Genomic DNA, 18,307 nt, shown 5'->3' with positions numbered 1-18,307 from the left:
TGGTTGTCTCAGGAAGACCTCTCCCAGGGAATCTGCTTCGGCAGACCTACCTGGGTGATTTTAACCACGAATTACAGTCTGGGGCTCGCTGAAGGCTCGGGGTTTGTGGACTCTGGAGGAATCAGTTCTCCCCATAAACATTCTAGAGCTGAGGTCGATCTTCAATGATCTACTGGCCTGGCCTCAGCTTCAGCCCGGTTTATCAGGTTCCAGTCGGACAACATAACTTTGGTGGCTTATATTAATCACCAGGGAGGAACTCAGAGTTCCTTGGCCATGACAGAGGGGGCCAGAATTATTCAGTGGGCGGAGACCCACAACTGCTGTCTATCTGCGAACCACATTCCAGGAGTTGACAATTGGGAAGCAGATTTTCTGAGCAGAGAGCCCTTTCATCTGGGGGAGTGTTTTCCAGTTTGATGCTCAAATGGGTGCAGCCAGAGCTATATCTTATGGCTTCTTGGCAGAATGCCAAGCTCCCGAGGTACGGTTTGAGGTCAAGGGATCCACAGGCAGTCCTGATAGATGCGCTGGGGTGCAGTGGAATTTCAGTCTAGCATACCTGTTTCCTTCGTTAGCTCTCCTGCCACGAGTCATTGCTCGGAATAAGCAGGAGAGGGCTTCCGTGATTCTCATAGCACCGGCGTGACCTCGCAGGATCTGGTATGCAGACCTAGTGGAAATGTCATCTCTTCCACCTTGGAGACTCCCGTTGAGGAAGGACCTTCTACTTCAAGGGCCCTTCCTTCATCCAAATCTCGTTTCTCTGAAGCTGACTGCTTGTAGATTGAACGCTTAATTTTATCTAAGCGCGGCTTCTCAAAATCGGTCATTGAGACCTTAATCCAGGCTTGTAAGCCTGTGACTAGGAAGATTTACCATAAAATATGGAGTAAATATCTGTACTGGTGTGAATCCAAGGGTTTCTCGTGGAGTAGAGTCAGGATGCCTAGGATTTTGTCTTTTTTCCAGGAAGATCTGGAGACAGGTTTGTCAGCGAGTACTTTGAAGGGTCAAATATCTGCCTTGTCTATTTTGTTGCATAAGCGTCTGGCGGATGTGCCAGACGTGCAATCTTTTTGTCAGGCCTTGGTCAGAATCAGGCCTGTGTTTAAGACTGTTACTCCTCCCTGGAGTCTTAATCTTGTTCTTAGAGTCCTTCAGCAGGCTCCGTTTGAGCCTATGCATTCCTTAGATATTAGGATGTTATCCATTAAAGTTTTGTTTCTTGTTGCCATTTCTTCTGCTCGGAGAGTCTCGGAACACTCGGCGTTGCAGTATGATTCCCCTTATCTTATCTTTCATTGTGATAAGGTGGTTCTACGTAGTTAGTTAGTTTTCCTTCTTAAAGTAATTTTGGGTAGGAATATTAATCAGGAAATTGATGTTCCTTCTTTGTGTCCTAATCCTTCTCATAAGGAGCACTTGCTGCACAACCTAGATGTGGTGCGCTCGTGCGTTGAAACTCTATTTGCAGGCGACTAAGGATTTTAGCCAGTCTTCTGCTTTGTTTGTCATTTTTTCTGGCAAACGCAAGGGTCATAAAACTACGGCTACTACTCTTTCTCTCTCTGGCTGAAGAGTAAAATTCGCTTGGCCTATAAAACTGCTGGACAGCAGCCTCCTGAGAGAATCAAGGGCTGTCTCTTCTTCCTGGGCCTTCAAAAATTAAGCTTCTGTGGAACAGGTTTGCAAGGCTGCAACTTGGTCCTCTCTACATACTTTTTCAAAATGTTATAAATTTGATACTTGGCTGAGGCTTCTTTTGGGAGAAAGGTTCTTCAAGCATTGGTGCCTTCTGTTTAGATTCCCTGTCTTGTCCCTCCCTTATCTGTGTCCTCTAGCTTGGTTATAGATTCCGAACAATAATTAATGATAACCTGTAGACTCACCATGTCATTAGAAAGAAAACTAAATTTATGCTTACCTGATAAATTTCTTTCTTGACACGGTGAGTCCACGGCCCGCCCTATGTTTTTCAGACAGAGTTTTTGTTGTGTAAACCTCAGACACCTCTGCACCTTGTGTTGCTTCCTTTCTCTCCTTTTCCTTCGGTCTAATGACTGGGGTTTGTGGGAAGGGAAGTGATACTTAACAGCTTTGCTGTGGTGCTCTTTGCCTCCTCCTGCTGGCCAGGAGTGATATTACCAACAGTAATTGATGATGATCCGTGGACTCACCGTGTCAAGAAATAAATAAATTTATCAGGTAAGCATAAATTTCGTTTTTAGCTTAATATTTGGCCAGGTGGTCAGTAAAATCAGCTGGGTGGTCCTGGGGAGAATATGGATTTGTATTGGTAGGTTGCACCTTATATTAGTAATGAGTAGAGTTTCAACTTTTTTTTTTTTTTAAGTGTTTATGAAGCTGGTGATTTTAGAGACCCTGATAATAAGAAAATAGAGATGAACTTAAAATAACTTTTTTTTTTTTTTTTCTTCAAACCTCGCTGGCTATGTACAATATTATTATTTTATAAGTCAGAGTGCTGGTTAGCCAGCCAGAGAAAATTCTAGTGCTAGGAATTAATTTACAAGCCATGCTTGCACATTTACAGATATTTTTCTTGGGGTTTTTTACTAGCTTGAAAGCTATACTGAATTTAATTAAACTAAATGGTAAAGGTGTGGTGGCAGCTGATATTGACCAAAGGGTTGTTTGGCTAGACATGGGATAGCAGATGTTAGCTCTTAAACTAAAATGTACAGATTGTCCTTTCACGTAACATGTTGTTTGGATGTAAAAGTATATTGTTTCTTCGTCATATCTATTTCCATTAGACAGTATTACAAGTCTTTCTCCTCAAGATTTTTGGTTCCAAAGATCATTTTAGGCCTGAAACTCCTACATCAAAAATCGTAATAGCGACATAAAATGAGAGGAAAGTCTCCAACCTTCACCGAAGCAAAGTTAGAATAAAATTTTCATCTTGGAACTCTCTCTAGTATAGGCAGAAAAACAGTAATCCATTTTTGGAGACTCTTGCTTTTTCAACTCTCTAGTATGGCTGTCACTGTTTCTATAAGTCTCGGCAGCCTCAGTATTAGATGTTTGGGTCTCTGATGTAATTAAAAAAGGTTATATTATAGAATTCAAACAAATCTATGCAATATCTTTAATTTCAATAAATCTTTGGTAATGGATGATGCTTCTCAATTTTGTCTTGGTGCCAAAGCCATCCAGTGGTGGTAGTCTCAGCTGATTCTAATCCCATTTGTTTCTGGCTAATAGGAAACGTGGAGTTTTATAACAACCTTACTAAACCTTTGGTCATTAAACACGCAGGTGACGTTCAATCTGCATAGATGTTGGTTAATGCTATTCCATTACAAGCCATTATGGTGGTGGTAGACAACACAGTATTATGTTTGCCACTGCTCATCAACTTATTATCAATCTTGCTAAGGGGAGTAATCATCTTCACTTTGTTTGCCTGCCCTCTGTTTTCCTATGAGCTAAGAACATTTGCAAAAGTGATACAGTGTAGAGCTCGGAAATGAAGACAGCCAAATGTGTCACTGTCTAGACCAGTGCTTCTCAACCTAAGTGACCTCAATGCCCAGTAAATTTTAGCCATACATGTCCACTGCAAAATGATCAGTTTATCTGGTTTTACTATTTATTGTGTTTGAGTAAAATGAACATCTTTGTTTTATTCTATAAGCTTACTGACAACATTTCTCCCAAATTCCAAATTAAAATATTGTCATTTTAGAACATTTATTTTCAGAAAATCACAACTGGCCAAAATAACAAAAAAGATGCATTGTTTTCAGACCGAGAATAATGCAAAGAAAACAAGTTTCATATTCTTCCTTACTTCCATGAAGTAATGCCAAGTATACAATGAATAAAAACAACAAGATTGGATCATGATAAATACAAATATCATGTGAGTAGTATAGGTAAGGTATGCCATCTAGAGACCTCCTAAATGAAACAAGAGGCCACTTTTGGACCTCCAGAAATAACTGGAAATTTTCAAGCTAAAGGTGGTCATTTGAGACTAAGGGTCTCTGCTAACAAACCTCTTCTTTGGATAATAATAATAATAGTAAATAATTCAACATCACTTATGTTTCAAATAAATATATTATAATAATCATTGTAATGCCAAGGGTGCCCCTAATGTGATGCAGGTCTTTTAATAGACCTCTTAGAGCTGGAACTATATAACTTTAAGGGGGTATCAAAATGTAGGTATATATCTTAAAGGGTATAATGAGAAAAATAGGTTAGTAATACTTGAGAGAACCACCTTATGTAAATTGATTGTTATATCAAAAGAATGGCTGTTCCTTACCAACTGCTTTGTGTAACGTATTAGAAAACAAAGAAACCATAAGATATAGTAGCGACTAACTCTAAACTAGAAAGTTTAGGGGACAGGTACATCCCTTCAACTAGTAAGGGTCGGGAATAGATTTATAGAGCAGACCATTCTGGTATTGAGCCTACAGATCTATAGAGATACCTGAGGTATAACTAGTTTATATGCTTATATGGTGTGAGAAGTTTAGAAGAGCTATCTTTGTTAGTAGCTTCAATCCAAGACGTTGGCGTATATATATATATATATATATCAGTTTAGCTGATAAAGGCTGTCTATTTTACGAGTCACTGACAATATTTTAAAACTAAAGTTGCTATGCCCCTCTGGCCGCCAGAAGCACAGCAAAAACTATTTTGGTCAGCATAGTGACTATGGTATTTGTCTTGAAGGCTAATTTAATAACTAGGGAGAACTTCTGGCATCTATCCTCCTCCAAAAAAGTATACTGCATGAGGTCTATATTATGTACATATTATAGAATATCATAAAGAATGGTGAAGGGTTAACAATGACTTCCAAATATTCTATGACTGGTCTAAAAAGTATTCTGGTCAGGTGGAGTGAGACTTACATCTTTACAGTGATATTTGACCTGAGCAACCTGCTGTTTATTGGGTTAACACTAACTCGTTTAAAGGATTTACCCTGTCCCCCCTTTCATATATGACACAAGGACAGAAGACCAAGCTCTAATAACTAATCACTCTGCTTACTTCAAAGAGTCCTACCTAGTAACAAAATGACTTTAACACTTATAGTAAGGGAAGGTCACATCTGTTCTAATTAAATTCATAGAGTACATAAGTGTATGTATAGTGAGGCAGTATCTGATACAAATTGCTAGGGACGACTAGTGGTGGTTAAATTGCTAAAAACTACTAATGGTGAATATAATTCTCCCTAAAACATAATGTATGAGGCTAGCAAGATTACAACTAACAAAATAGAAAATAGCAGCCTCTCTTGGACTGCCCAATAAAGTAACTTACTAGAAGTGGGGAATTTCAGGAGAGAAACATTTTATAGGACCACTCTTTTTGGTCTTGAAAATATAATATAACAACTATATGGACAAATCCTCTCTTAATATATATCCCCCACACAATATGAAGCCACTTTAGGGCTTCTGATCACAGTTAGACAACTTAGTAAGAGGGATATTTATTAATTACATAGGCCACTTTTAGACCTCTAGTAGCATTGGAAGACTGTGTGTTTGTATGTATATATACAAAATTATTTACTGATCTATTGAACTATATAGGATTAGCTTATGGCTAGAATATTTAAGGTCCTCCTAGGTTATCTGATAAAAAAAAAAAAAAGCTCAAAAAGAACATTACCAATATTCAAGCAACCTGAACATATTAAAACATATAACCCCAAATGAAAAATAGCCGCCTCTCTTGGACTTCTTAAAATAGTAACTTACTAGAGAGGGGGTATTTCAGGAGAGAAACATTTATAGGACCACTTTTTAGCCTTGAAAATATATCTACTACATGGACAAATACTCCTTTTTCTTTGTTCTGCTTTCACAGGAGGAGTATGTAAGTGGACATCTAAGTGTGAGGTATACCAAGGTTAAAGTTTGCACTTCGCTAGCAACACTGTTATGAAGAGTAGTTTAACAGCTATAAATTTCATATTAATTTTTAAACACAATACTAATATTTTAACTTGGCAAGACTTAAAAAATAAATATTTGGTGGACTAACCCAGATTTTCAATCACAGCTTTCATGCGTTTTGGCATGCTCACCACCAGTCTTTCACATTGCTCTTGGGTGACTGTATTCCACTCCTGGTGCACAATTTCAAGCAGCTCGGCTTTGTTTGATGGCTTGTGACCATCCATCTTCCTCTTGATCATATTCCAGAGGTTTTCAATGGGTTTCAAGTCTGGAGATTGGGCTGGCTATAACAGGGTCTTGATCTGGTGGTCCTCCATCCACACCTTGATTGACTTGGCTTTGTGGCATGTCGCATTCTCCTGCTGGAAAAACCAATCCTCAGAGTTGGGGAACATTATCAGAGCAGAAGGAAGCAAGTTTATTTTCCAGGATATCCTTCTACATGGCTTGATTCATGCGTCCTTCAGAAAGATAAATCTGTCCGATTCCAGGCCATCTTCTCTGATGAGTCAAATTTTCAGCTTTGCCCAACACCTGGTCATCTAATGGTTAGACGGAGACCTGTAGAGGCCTACAAGCCACAGTGTATCGCACCCACTGTAAAATTTGGTGAAGGATTGGTGATGATCTAGGGGGGCTTCAGCAAGGCTTTAATCCTGCAGATTTATCTTTCTGAAAGATTCATGAATCAAGCCACATATAAGGTTATTCTGGAAGAAAACTTGCTTCTTTATGCTATGACAATGTTCAACCAACTCTGAGTATTGTTTTTTTTTTCCCAGCAGGACAGTGCTCCATGCCATACAGCCAGGTCAATCAAGGTGAGGATGGAGGACCACCAGATCACGACCCTGTCATGGCCAGCCCAATCTCCAGACCTGAACCCTATTGAAATCCTCTGTAATGTGATCAAGAGGAAGATGGATGGTCACAAGCAAGCTGCTTGAATTTTTGCGCCGTTAGTTTGATAAAGTCACCCAAGAGCAATGTGTAAGGTTGGTGGAGAGCAGGACAAGACGCATGAAAGCTGTGATTGAAAATCAGGGTTATTCCACCAAATATTGATTTCTGAATTCTTGCCAAGTTAAAACATTAGTATTGTGTTTAAAAATGTATATGAACCTGTTTTCTTTGCATTATTCAAGTTTTGAAAACACTGCATCTTTTTGTTATTTTGACCTGTTGTCATTTTCTGCAAATAAATGCTCTAAATGTCTCTTAGGAGAAATATGTATTAACTTCCATTGGTGTCAGTGGCGGAAGAAAATATATATTTTCATTGGTGTTAGGGGTTCTGTGAGCAGGTATCACAAACTTTCCTGCAGTGTCCAGGTTCGATCCAGTCTGCTCCTTGTCCCACGTTGTCCTCCCAATGAACTGCTGCTACGTTCTCACAGTGTACACACGAGCATGCGCAGTAGCACTCTGAAAGGCCTGCTTGGTATTCCTCATGTGTGGAGTGGCGGGCTTGTCATAGCGTGAAGCGGGGGTATGTTGGCTGCGGCCCATCAGCAGGGCCATCACGGCCAGTACTGGGCCATGGCCCGGCTGTTGAGAAACCAGGGTCTAGATAGCATTCTGACTGTAATTTCCAAGAAATTCACATAACAATGTTGAGACTTTGCGTATTTCCTGGTCAAAGATATCAGGAGGTTCAGGGACAAATGTCACCTTATTCCCAAACTGTCTCTTTTCCAGCAAGGTACATTGGCTAGAGGACAAATAGCCAGCATTTCACTTAGTACAGTGTTTCTAGTTTCTGTGTGGCCCCTTACTGTGTATTGGGATGGATTTAATAGGAAATAGTCACAGTGGTACTATGGGCCAGATGGATTATTTGTCTAATGCTACATTATGAAGGACTAGCATCACAGAATAAAACTGTTACCCATAGAATAATACATACTTGATAATTCAGTCACATCTGCGTTACAGCAGTCAATCTGCCTGATTAATTTTTCCTGGCAGACAATCTCAGCAGGCAGCAGACTGTCCCAGGAGAGTGGAGTCTCAACACATTAGTCTTTAATCATCAGGCCCAACATTGGGATCTCCAGTGATATGTTTTATTCTATTCTATGTTGTAATTTGAGTTATGCAGAACATTCAGCAACAAAAAGCAGATGTAAGTACAAATCTGCCCTGTTGACCAAGACACACTTGAATCTGTCATCTAGATAGACTGGGTGTAGATATATTTTGTTTTTTGTCTCTGCATTCAGACCTACTTATTTGAGGTACTCTCTTTCTTTAAAATATGCAAGCCCTACAGCTGAGAGCTTTGTGACTGAATAGTGCCATCTAAAGGTTTACCACTACTTATTCAGTAGAAGATTTGCTTTTGTGAACTAACAAATTATCTAGATCTTCAACCTATAATGTATTTTCTGCATTGAAGCAGTAACATTAAAATTCTATTAGATTTGTTTGCTTGGGGTTTATGTTCAAGCTACAGCTTTATGAGGCTGCAATTTTTGTATTAAAAAACAAAACAATCTGAAACAGTATGTCAGTCACACAAATGCTCTAGTACAGTTAGCATCAGTATTGATCACACCTCCAGGGGGGCGGACCAGGAAGCATTGCATCAGTGTTAAAGCAAATAACGCTACCGCCGCCATTTTACTTGCCTCATGGTTTGTTGCTTTAGTCCGTACTTGTGCCCAGACATAGGTGGCAGACTGGGGGACTCTTTTATGGCCTATTCATTATGCAGTGCAAATTGCAAAGGGAACATTATGCTGCTTTGAACAATTAAATGCATTTCTGAATGCAAATTTTTTTTTTTTTTATTAAAATCCGAATGAAAATCTCAATCGCTATATTTCATCAAAGTTTTTTATATCGCACAGTATATATCAAAATAACAAGAGTATTGCATTAAGCAATACTTCATAATTTTCCATATTGCACAGCCCTTGCTAGTATTGCATTAAGCAATAATACTTTTTTATTGGGCTAACTATACATTTATAAGTAGACACGCTTTCGAGAGATAACTCTCTTCCTCAGATTTGAAGCAATAATTATCAATACAATGGAATTTACAGATTATATCTTAAAACACAGGATGGTTAAAAGGACAACGCGTTACTGAGGTCCGAGTACAGGGTGAGGAGGAGGTGTTGTAAAATTATGACGGAAGGTTTTTAGAGCTTGAATCTCATTCTGCACTTCATGGAAAACTGATGCAGATCTCTCTTCTGAGAGTTTGGAGTTCTCCACACGTTCCTTAAAGGGACAGTATACTTCCATTTTCAAATAACTGCATGTAATAGACACTACTATAAAGAATAATATGCACATAGACTGATATAAAAATCCAGTATAAACAGTTTAAAAACCTACTTAGAAGCTTCCAGTTAAGCTCTGTTTAAAAGGTTACTGGAGCACCCACTGCATGTGGGAAATATCAGATACTCCCCCTCCCTTTGCATATGAAAAGACCCTTTACACAAACAGAAGCAAGCTGGAGAAGGTATACGTCAGTATTCTCCTAAAACTTTGGGGCTTGATTAGGAGTCTGAAAATCAGAGCAATGTTATTTAAAAATAGGCAAAACTATCCTTTTAAAAGCCCCCAAAAAGGGGGGGCGGAGCCTAGCAGCGCACAGCAATGGTTGTGTGAGATCGGAGCTCCGGAGTATGATACACTAAAAAGGTGGTTAATGCCCTGTGGTGGAACGACAAAAGGCAAGCACATTACAGAATAAGCAACAGAGAAATGTCCTGGCTGTTTTTCTGAAAGCGCCGGTCACCGCAACTACATGCAGCAACTTTTGAGCCTAAAAGGAGTTGGGAGCAAATGCAGCGGGCGCCATTTTGGTTGCGCCACGCAGCATCTGAGAGGAGTACAGATGGACTTGTAGCTGATGTATGATGAAGGGTGAGCATTATTGAGGCAAAGGTGGCAGCAGAATTGACACTGTTTGGCGCTGGTGATAGTAACGCAGTTGTGGGGAAATGAAGGAATAACAGAGAGCTATAAAGGCTGCGGCGCAATACAAGCAAGACGCACTACATTTAAAAACGCACATGGCTGCTACGGATGTGACTATGCAATACAGGTCTTGCCCTAATATGTTGAATACATGAATGCCTGATACCCCAAGCGGTAGCTATATTGAATGTGGTCAATTTGAGCAAGTCCCTGGAGGATTGTATACTTAGAATAGCAGATCCCTCTTGCAAAGCTGGTAATACTGTGAATCCACAGGACTCTAGAGACACACATCAAGCTTTAGCTTCACATACCCACTGAGTACTTGTCCCATCTTCCACCCGGTAAAGGTAACACTTACATTGAAGACTGCCGAGATAAAACACAAAGCACTTTCTACATATTATCGCTTATCACAGGACTGTGTAGAGATCTGGGTAGACAGCAGCTACGCCTAAACTTAAGATGTCTTCCAGAAGAGTTCAGAAACCTGAGAAAAGTAGTAAAATAACTTCCATGGATACATTCCTGAGATCCAATATACCTAGCAAACAAATAGAAACTACAACTATGGAGACAGAGGGTGACTCTGATATGGACTCTGAGCACTGTAAATCTCCAGATGCCCAGACACCTGCAACTAAGGCTGATTTAACCCTGTTAGTTTCGAAACAAGACATCGCAACGAATTTTGAGAAACTGTGGGACAAAATTGATGGTCTCCACGCCACAGTAACCAGCAGTTTATCAGACATTAAAAATGATATACTAGAAATTGGAAACGGGGTAGACGCTTTGGAGAACGATAGAGGAGATTTAGAAGAGAATGTCTGTGTTATGTCGCAAACGGTTGCCTTCCAGCAACAACAAATAGCTGATCTTCAGGACAAGATGGAAGATGTTGAAAATCGCAACAGAAGATCGAATCTACGAATAAAGGGCATACCAGAATCCATCAATGCACCAGACCTTCTCCCTTATCTACAGGGTCTTTTTAAAGCTATTACAATGGCTACAGACGACACGGACTATCAAATTGAGAGAGCCCACAGAGCACTCCGGGCTAGGCCACAAAGAGATATGCCACCAAGAGATGTGATCATCAAATTCCTCAAATTTATTGATAAGGAAAAAATCTTAAACGCATCTCGCAAGAATCCCACGTTCAAATACCAAGGGAATGTAGTACAGTTTTTCCAAGACCTGTGTGTGAGAACACTACAGCGACGGGGGAGATTAAGGCCATTAACATCACTGCTCAGAAAACATCAAATTCCCTACCGCTGGGGCTTTCCTTTTGCCCTAAACATACTCAAAGATGGCAAGGTGACCACGATTAGGACAACCCATGAGATACCTGAGGTTTGCAGAAGCTTTGGTATAGAAACACCGGACATCCCATCTGATCCTGACCCCGAGGAGAAAACGGGGACACAAGCACTAATGCAGACAAACAAGAAATCCACTTGGACAAAAGTTAATAACAAGAGATTTAGACCCTGATCTCACCTTTGAACTATAATTGCCTCAAGATATATCGAATGCGAGAGACTGGTAAGACTCCCTCCTAGACATCGCCTCGGCAGTGTCGTGGAGGCTACATGTTACATAGATAAATTATGATAGCCAAGGGTATGAGACTGTTAACATAAAGGTTACAAGTATGGGCTAAATCTTATCTGGTATACCATACCGCCTATAGAAAACTGAGATAATGTTATGAGAAATGTAGTATCATCTCCTACACGTTATGTTAATGCTTAATATACACTTCATGTTATGTATTTTTTGTTGTTTTTTCTGTTCCGTTCTACAGGGAAAATCAAAGTTATTTATGCTATTTAAATGTATTGAACTATGCCAGTCTCGCTTCACGCAAGGTAATAACCACACCCAGAGTTTCACTAGAGATAGAGATCAGGAGTTTGTTGTTGGGGTCCTACAGGATGGTAAGAATTGTGATATACTAAAGCAATCAGGTAGAGAGGGAGAGCTTATGAGTCAGGACTGGTTGTATGATTGGGGTGATACATTATCATGACTACATCTCGAGACTTTCCTGGAGTTAGTTTGATATCTCACAATGTGAGAGGTCTCAACTCAGATATAAAGAGGAAGACTGCACTGACACAATACAAGAGGCTTAAAGCCAATGTTTTGTTTTTACAGGAGACCCACTTTTTGAATACACAGATTCCTAAGTACTGGTCCAGAGAATATACACAACACTTCCATGCTACTTCTGACACTAAGACTAAGGGAGTATCTATTTTGATTCACTCATCTTTAAACTTTGAGCATAGGGACACAGTGAAAGACAAAGAAGGTCGATATATCTTGGTAAGGGGCAACATACAGGGTACAGAAATAGTACTATGCAATATCTATGCGCCAAATGAGCAGCAGGAACCATTTTTTAGACATATATCTAACTTACTAACCAACTGGTCTAGATCGAGAATAATATTAGCAGGAGATTTCAATATAGATCTGGCAGCGTTGAGGAAGTTTACGACAGAAAATATATCAAAGAAAAAATCACCGCATGGGCTACAAAATAGCTGGGTCACACTATACGGGGACACAGCGGACACTACATACTATTCCTCAGCACACAAATGCTACACGAAAATTGATTATATCTTCACTAGCCAAATAATGCAGCCCACATTACGCAAGGCAAATATACATACATGTGTTTGGTCGGACCATTCCATTACACAACTATTTTTCGGTTCCATTGTGGACCCAGGTAGGACTAGAACATGGACGTTTGACCCGACCTGTCTAAAATACCCCAACACTAAAGACAAGCTTTTAAAAGCAATGAGTGACTATTGGAGCATCAATACTGATTCTACTGTGAACCCGATCTCGGTTTGGGCAGCGCACAAATCGGTGTTTCGAGGACTGTTAATCAAAGAAAAAGCCATACACAAGAAAGAGAGCGACAATAAATACTTGAGGTTACAGCGGGATATTGACTCTTTAGAAAAGGAGCACAAACGGACCAATTCACGACTCATTTTACAGACCCTGACACAGAAAAAAAACAGATTTGCTTGCATTATTAAATAATAACTCTATTAGGGCAGCCCAAAGGCTTAAAGCCAACTATTTAATATATGCAAACAAGCCTGACAGGTATTTAGCCAAAAAAATTAGAGATGAATATCAGTCAGTATCTATTCCGAGTATTCAGACAGGAACAGGGAGTATTACATCTCATCCACAAGAAATTGTGGACACGTTTGCAGAGTACTATAGAAACCTGTATGATGGGGAGAAGGTCCAACATAATATCCAAACACAAAGTGTGCTTGAAAATTTCTTAGATTTAGCAAACCTTCCACACTTGACTACAGAAGACCAAGACAAATTAAATGCAGAAATCACACAAGCTGAAGTGGTGACAGCTATAAAAGAGCTCAAACCAGGCAAGGCCCCGGGTCCTGACGGATTCCCGGGCGAATATTATAGACTCTTCAGACAGATCCTGATCCCACATATAGTTAAATTTGCCAACCATATTCTAGAAGGCCAGCCCATATCTGCTGACCTTTTACAAGCCAAAATCATTGTAATACCAAAAAAGGGTAGAAACGCTACACTGTGTTCAAGTTACAGACCCATATCTCTAATAAACCAAGATATGAAAATTGTTACTAAAATCCTGGCTAACCGCTTGAAACATATTCTACCCTCTATTGTGCACCCAGACCAGGTAGGGTTCATAAAAAATAGAGAGGCTCCAGACAATATTAGACGAATGATTACGGTTATGGATTATTTGTACCATGAGCGAACGCCTTCTCTGGTCCTATCCTTGGATGCGGAGAAGGCGTTCGATAGGGTGGACTGGGCGTATATGGATACAGTTTTGACAAGGATGGGGTTCACTGGGTCATTCATGACAGCACTGAGAGGTTTGTACTCAACACCCACAGCGTATATCAGAGCTATTGGACATCAGTCCAACACTTTTAATATTCTTAATGGCACCAGGCAAGGCTGCCCCTTGTCGCCCCTTCTTTTTGCGATATGTATCGAACCACTAGCTGCAAACATAAGAAACTCCCCAGACATCTCAGGCATGCAAATACAACATTTTCAGCATAAGATCACCTTGTTTGCAGATGATGTATTGTTAACAGTCACCAAGCCACTCATTTCACTTCCCAACATATATAAAATTATACAACAGTTCTCCTCCGTTTCAGGATATAAAATAAACTTAGACAAATGTGAGGCACTCTCAATAGGTCTACCAAAACACACTATCAAACTGATAGAAACAAACTTCGACTTTAAATGGGTGAAAGATGACATAAAGTATTTGGGGATTAGACTAACGGCACAATCTACCCAATTATATAGAGCTAATTATATACCTATGTTTAAATCAATCAGATCTGATCTGCAGAAGTGGAAGAAGCATAACTTCTCTTGGTATGGGAGACTCTCGTCGATTAAGATGAACATTCTCCCAAGAATCCTATACTTATTTCGCTCCTTACCTGTAAAGATAGATAAATCTGACTTGAAGGCCCTTCAGACAGACTTACATAGATTCCTCAGAGGATCTAGACATGCGAGGATATCTTGAGATACTCTCACCAGACATCGTCAGTTGGGAGGGGTGGGACTTCCTAATTTGATGGATTATTACTCAGCAGCTAGACTAGCCCAAAACTCTCTCTTAGGGAGGAAACAAGAGGACGTAGTATGGCCCCAGTTAGAGGCTCTCATTGGGGGTTACGACGGCCCGGACGATATATTATGGGGTAAAGAAACTAGAGGGAGACCCGGGGGCTACCAAAACCTGATCACTAAAATGGCTATCAAGCAGCTAGCAATAACCAATAGAAATGGAACACTATTACCGACTAATTCTTTAATAAGACCATTGAAGTATATAATTTCAGGAGAATTACATAAACTGATAGACAAGTGGGCACACAAGGACTTATACCGGATAGCAGACTTTTTAATTAATAGGAAGATTTTGATTTACAATCAACTACAGGACAAACTTAGACCTATGCATCTGCAGTGGTTTGTATATCTACAGATAGCCTCAGCTCTCACGCTATATAACAGGACGGGGAGGGGAGGCCAAGACCAAAAACATTTTTGAGAAACTGTGCAGTGCAGAAAATAGACAGAAAAGTGTGGTGTCTCACTTATATTTAGTCATACAGGAAACACACACAATTTCAAAGCCACAAACTGCCCTTCACTGGGAAGCGGACTTGGGTGAAACATATGACCTAAAGACTTGGAACCAGATTTTTCTAAATTCCGGTAGGGGCTTGCTGGGAGCGGACCTAAGGGAGAATAACATCAAGACAACATTTCGTTGGTATTTAACCCCTTTAAAAACAGCACATATGGTGAAGGGAAGTTCTAGGCAGTGCTATAGAGGTTGCACACAGCTAGGTACATATTTTCATATGTGGTGGGAATGCCCGGAGGTACGAAATGTATGGCTCGACCTATCTAAGATGATAACCACTATATTAGAGGAACAGGTAACACTGACGCCCATGCAGGCCTTGCTGAATGGTGAGGATCCAAGATTCAATGCACTCTAAATAAATTCATTAGAATTGTATGTACAGTGACTCGTATATCTATAGCAAAATATTGGAAGGTGGGAATTCCGGAGAGAATGGAAGTGCTTGGGAGGATTAGAAGTATGTTTGTTTATGCGAGACTGCAGCATACATACAAGACGAGGTGGAATCTTTCAATAGAGTCTGGTTTTACTGGATCCTTAATGAAAAACATGTATAGGATAAGCTACCCTGCAAGGGAGAAAGAAACAGTAGTTTGAGAGCAGCGGTAGATACTGCAGATGAGAGTACTTGGTGGGCTCTGTGGATGTTTAAGACGTGGAGATTGCTTAAGAAATGTTTGATAATACAACAAATTAAATGGTGAAGCGAGCTGGCATAATGGTTATATAGGTTATTCATGTTAATTGTTAAACATTGTTAGATCTTTAAAATTGTAACAATTGGACTCATGTTTTTACTGGAGCTTCAACTTGTAACACACAGTGAAGACTGGTTAAAGAAAATGTTGATATGAAAAATGCAGTACAATGTTGAGAAATGTGAAATAGATGCTTTACAGTTGTGACTTATTTATTGTATCTGCTATTGGTATAGACTGTGTATTGTACCGATTGTTCAATAAAAAATATTTCAATCTAAAAGCCCCCAAAAAAATGTTATGGACTATATAAATATCATCAACAAAAGATTTATGCAAAGAATAAACAAGTGTATAATGTCCCTTTAGACAGTATAATATACATTTGATGTGTGTGCTTCTGCTAGCTCTGTATTGGCTTCTTAATAAAGCTTTATTATTTTTCAGTACAATTTCTGACTTCAGCATACTGCTTCCTAGTCTGCCTGCTCTTGTATTCTGCTTGGTAAATTGTGTTTGAGTGCTACTAGAGTGAGCCGTGATAAACAGAAATTGAATTACAAGTAAAGGGCCATAACAGTTGAAAAATTACTATCAACCCTATACACACGGTAGTAGTGCTGCTCGTGGCCTGCAGAGCACTGCTGGTCCTGAGCGGAAACCGCCACTGATACAGTCAACAGCGTTAGTTGCACATCTGAGTAGGGGTTAAACACACCGTAATGTAGAGTAATTTAAAAAAATAATTACTTAGAGCATGCAATTTGTCTACTATTATGGCCCTTTAAGCTGCTTCTGAGTGCTACTTAGGGACATGAGCCAAGAAAGGAAAATGTCTTAGTACAAGGTGAGGTACCAAGCAATTCTCATAAATTTTCATTCTCAAGCCCAATACTTTGGGACATGCTTTGCTTAGGGCTTTGACAACCAGTGTTTTGCACATTTTGTTTTTGAGCCTTGTGATTATTTATTTTTCATTTTTTGCACACTTAGGTTGGATCAGGAATTGGACTTTATTTTATCACAGCAGAAGGAGCTGGAAGACCTCCTCTCCCCTCTTGAAGAGTCAGTCAAGGAGCAGAGTGGGACTATATATGCCCAGCATGCAGACGAGGAGAGAGAGAAGACGTAAGCATAGGCTAGTCAGTGATGGGAAAACAGACTTGCTAGGGGAGCTATACAAAATATATATATTTATGTGTGTGTATATTTTTATATATATATATATATATATATATATATATATATATATATATATATATAAATATGTGTGTGTGTATATCTATATTTATATATATATGTGTGTGTGTATGTATGTATGTGTGTATATATATATATATATACACATACACACACACACATATATAAAAATATAGATATACACACACATAAATATATATACACATATACATACACACACATATACATACATATATATATATATATATATATATATATATATATATATATATATATATATATATATATATATATATATATATGTGTGTGTGTGTATATGTTTATATATACAGTGGATATAAAACGTCTACACACCCCTGTTAAAATGCCAGGTTTCTGTGATGTAAAAAAATGAGACAAAGATAAATCATTTCAGAACTTTTTCCACTTTTAATGTGATCTATAAACTGTAAAGCTCAATTGAAAAACAAACTTAAATCTTTTAGGTGGAGGGAAGGAAACAAAAAAAAACTAAAATAAAATAATGTGGTCTTATAACTGGGGATGTAGCTGTGTTCAGAATTAAGCAATCACATTCAAAATCATGTTAAATAGGAGTCAGCATACACCTGCCATCATTTAAAGTAACCCCAAATAAAGTTTAGCTGCTCTAGTTGGTCTTTCCTGAAATTTTCTTAGTCGCATCCCACAGCAAAAGCCATGGTCCATAGAGAGCTTCCAAAGCATCAGATGGATCTCATTGTTGAAAGGTATCAGTCATGAGAAGGGTACAAAAGAATTTACATGGCATTAGCTATACCATGGAACACAGTGAAGACAGTCATCATCAAGTGGAGAAAATATGGCACATCAGTGACATTACCAAGAACTGGACGCTCCCTCCAAAATTGATGAAAAGACGAGAAGAAAACTGGTCTGGGAGGCTACCAAGAGGCCTATAGCAACATTAAAGGAGCTGCAGGAATATCTGGCAAGTACTGGCTGTGTGGTACATGTGACAACAATCTCACGTATTCTTCATGTGTCTGGGCTATGGTGTAGAGTGGCAAGACGAAAGCCTTTTCTCACAAAGAAAAACATCCAAGCCAGGCTACATTTTGCAAAAACACATCTGAAGTCTCCCAAAAGCATGTGGGAAAAGGTGTTATGGTCTGATGAAACCATGGTTGAACTTTTTGGCCATAATTCCAAAAGATATGCTTGGTGCAAAAACACTGCACATCACCAAAAGAACACCATACCCACAGTGAAGCATGGTGGTGGCA

General features: G+C 39.3%; 1 protein-coding gene across 1 annotated transcript in view; it reads left to right on the top strand.

Moving 5' to 3' along the window:
* Positions 1-18,307, top strand: part of NUP62CL (nucleoporin 62 C-terminal like) — a 99,810-nt gene that overhangs the window by 69,691 nt on the left and 11,812 nt on the right. The window contains exon 10 of the mRNA XM_053698936.1: positions 16,836-16,970. Coding sequence (XP_053554911.1) covers positions 16,836-16,970 — 135 coding nt within the window. The remainder of the gene's footprint in view (positions 1-16,835; positions 16,971-18,307) is intronic.

Source organism: Bombina bombina, chromosome 1 (assembly GCF_027579735.1).
Source record: "Bombina bombina isolate aBomBom1 chromosome 1, aBomBom1.pri, whole genome shotgun sequence".
Classification (NCBI taxonomy): Eukaryota; Metazoa; Chordata; class Amphibia; order Anura; family Bombinatoridae; genus Bombina; species Bombina bombina.
This window is presented reverse-complemented; position numbering and strand designations above follow the sequence as displayed.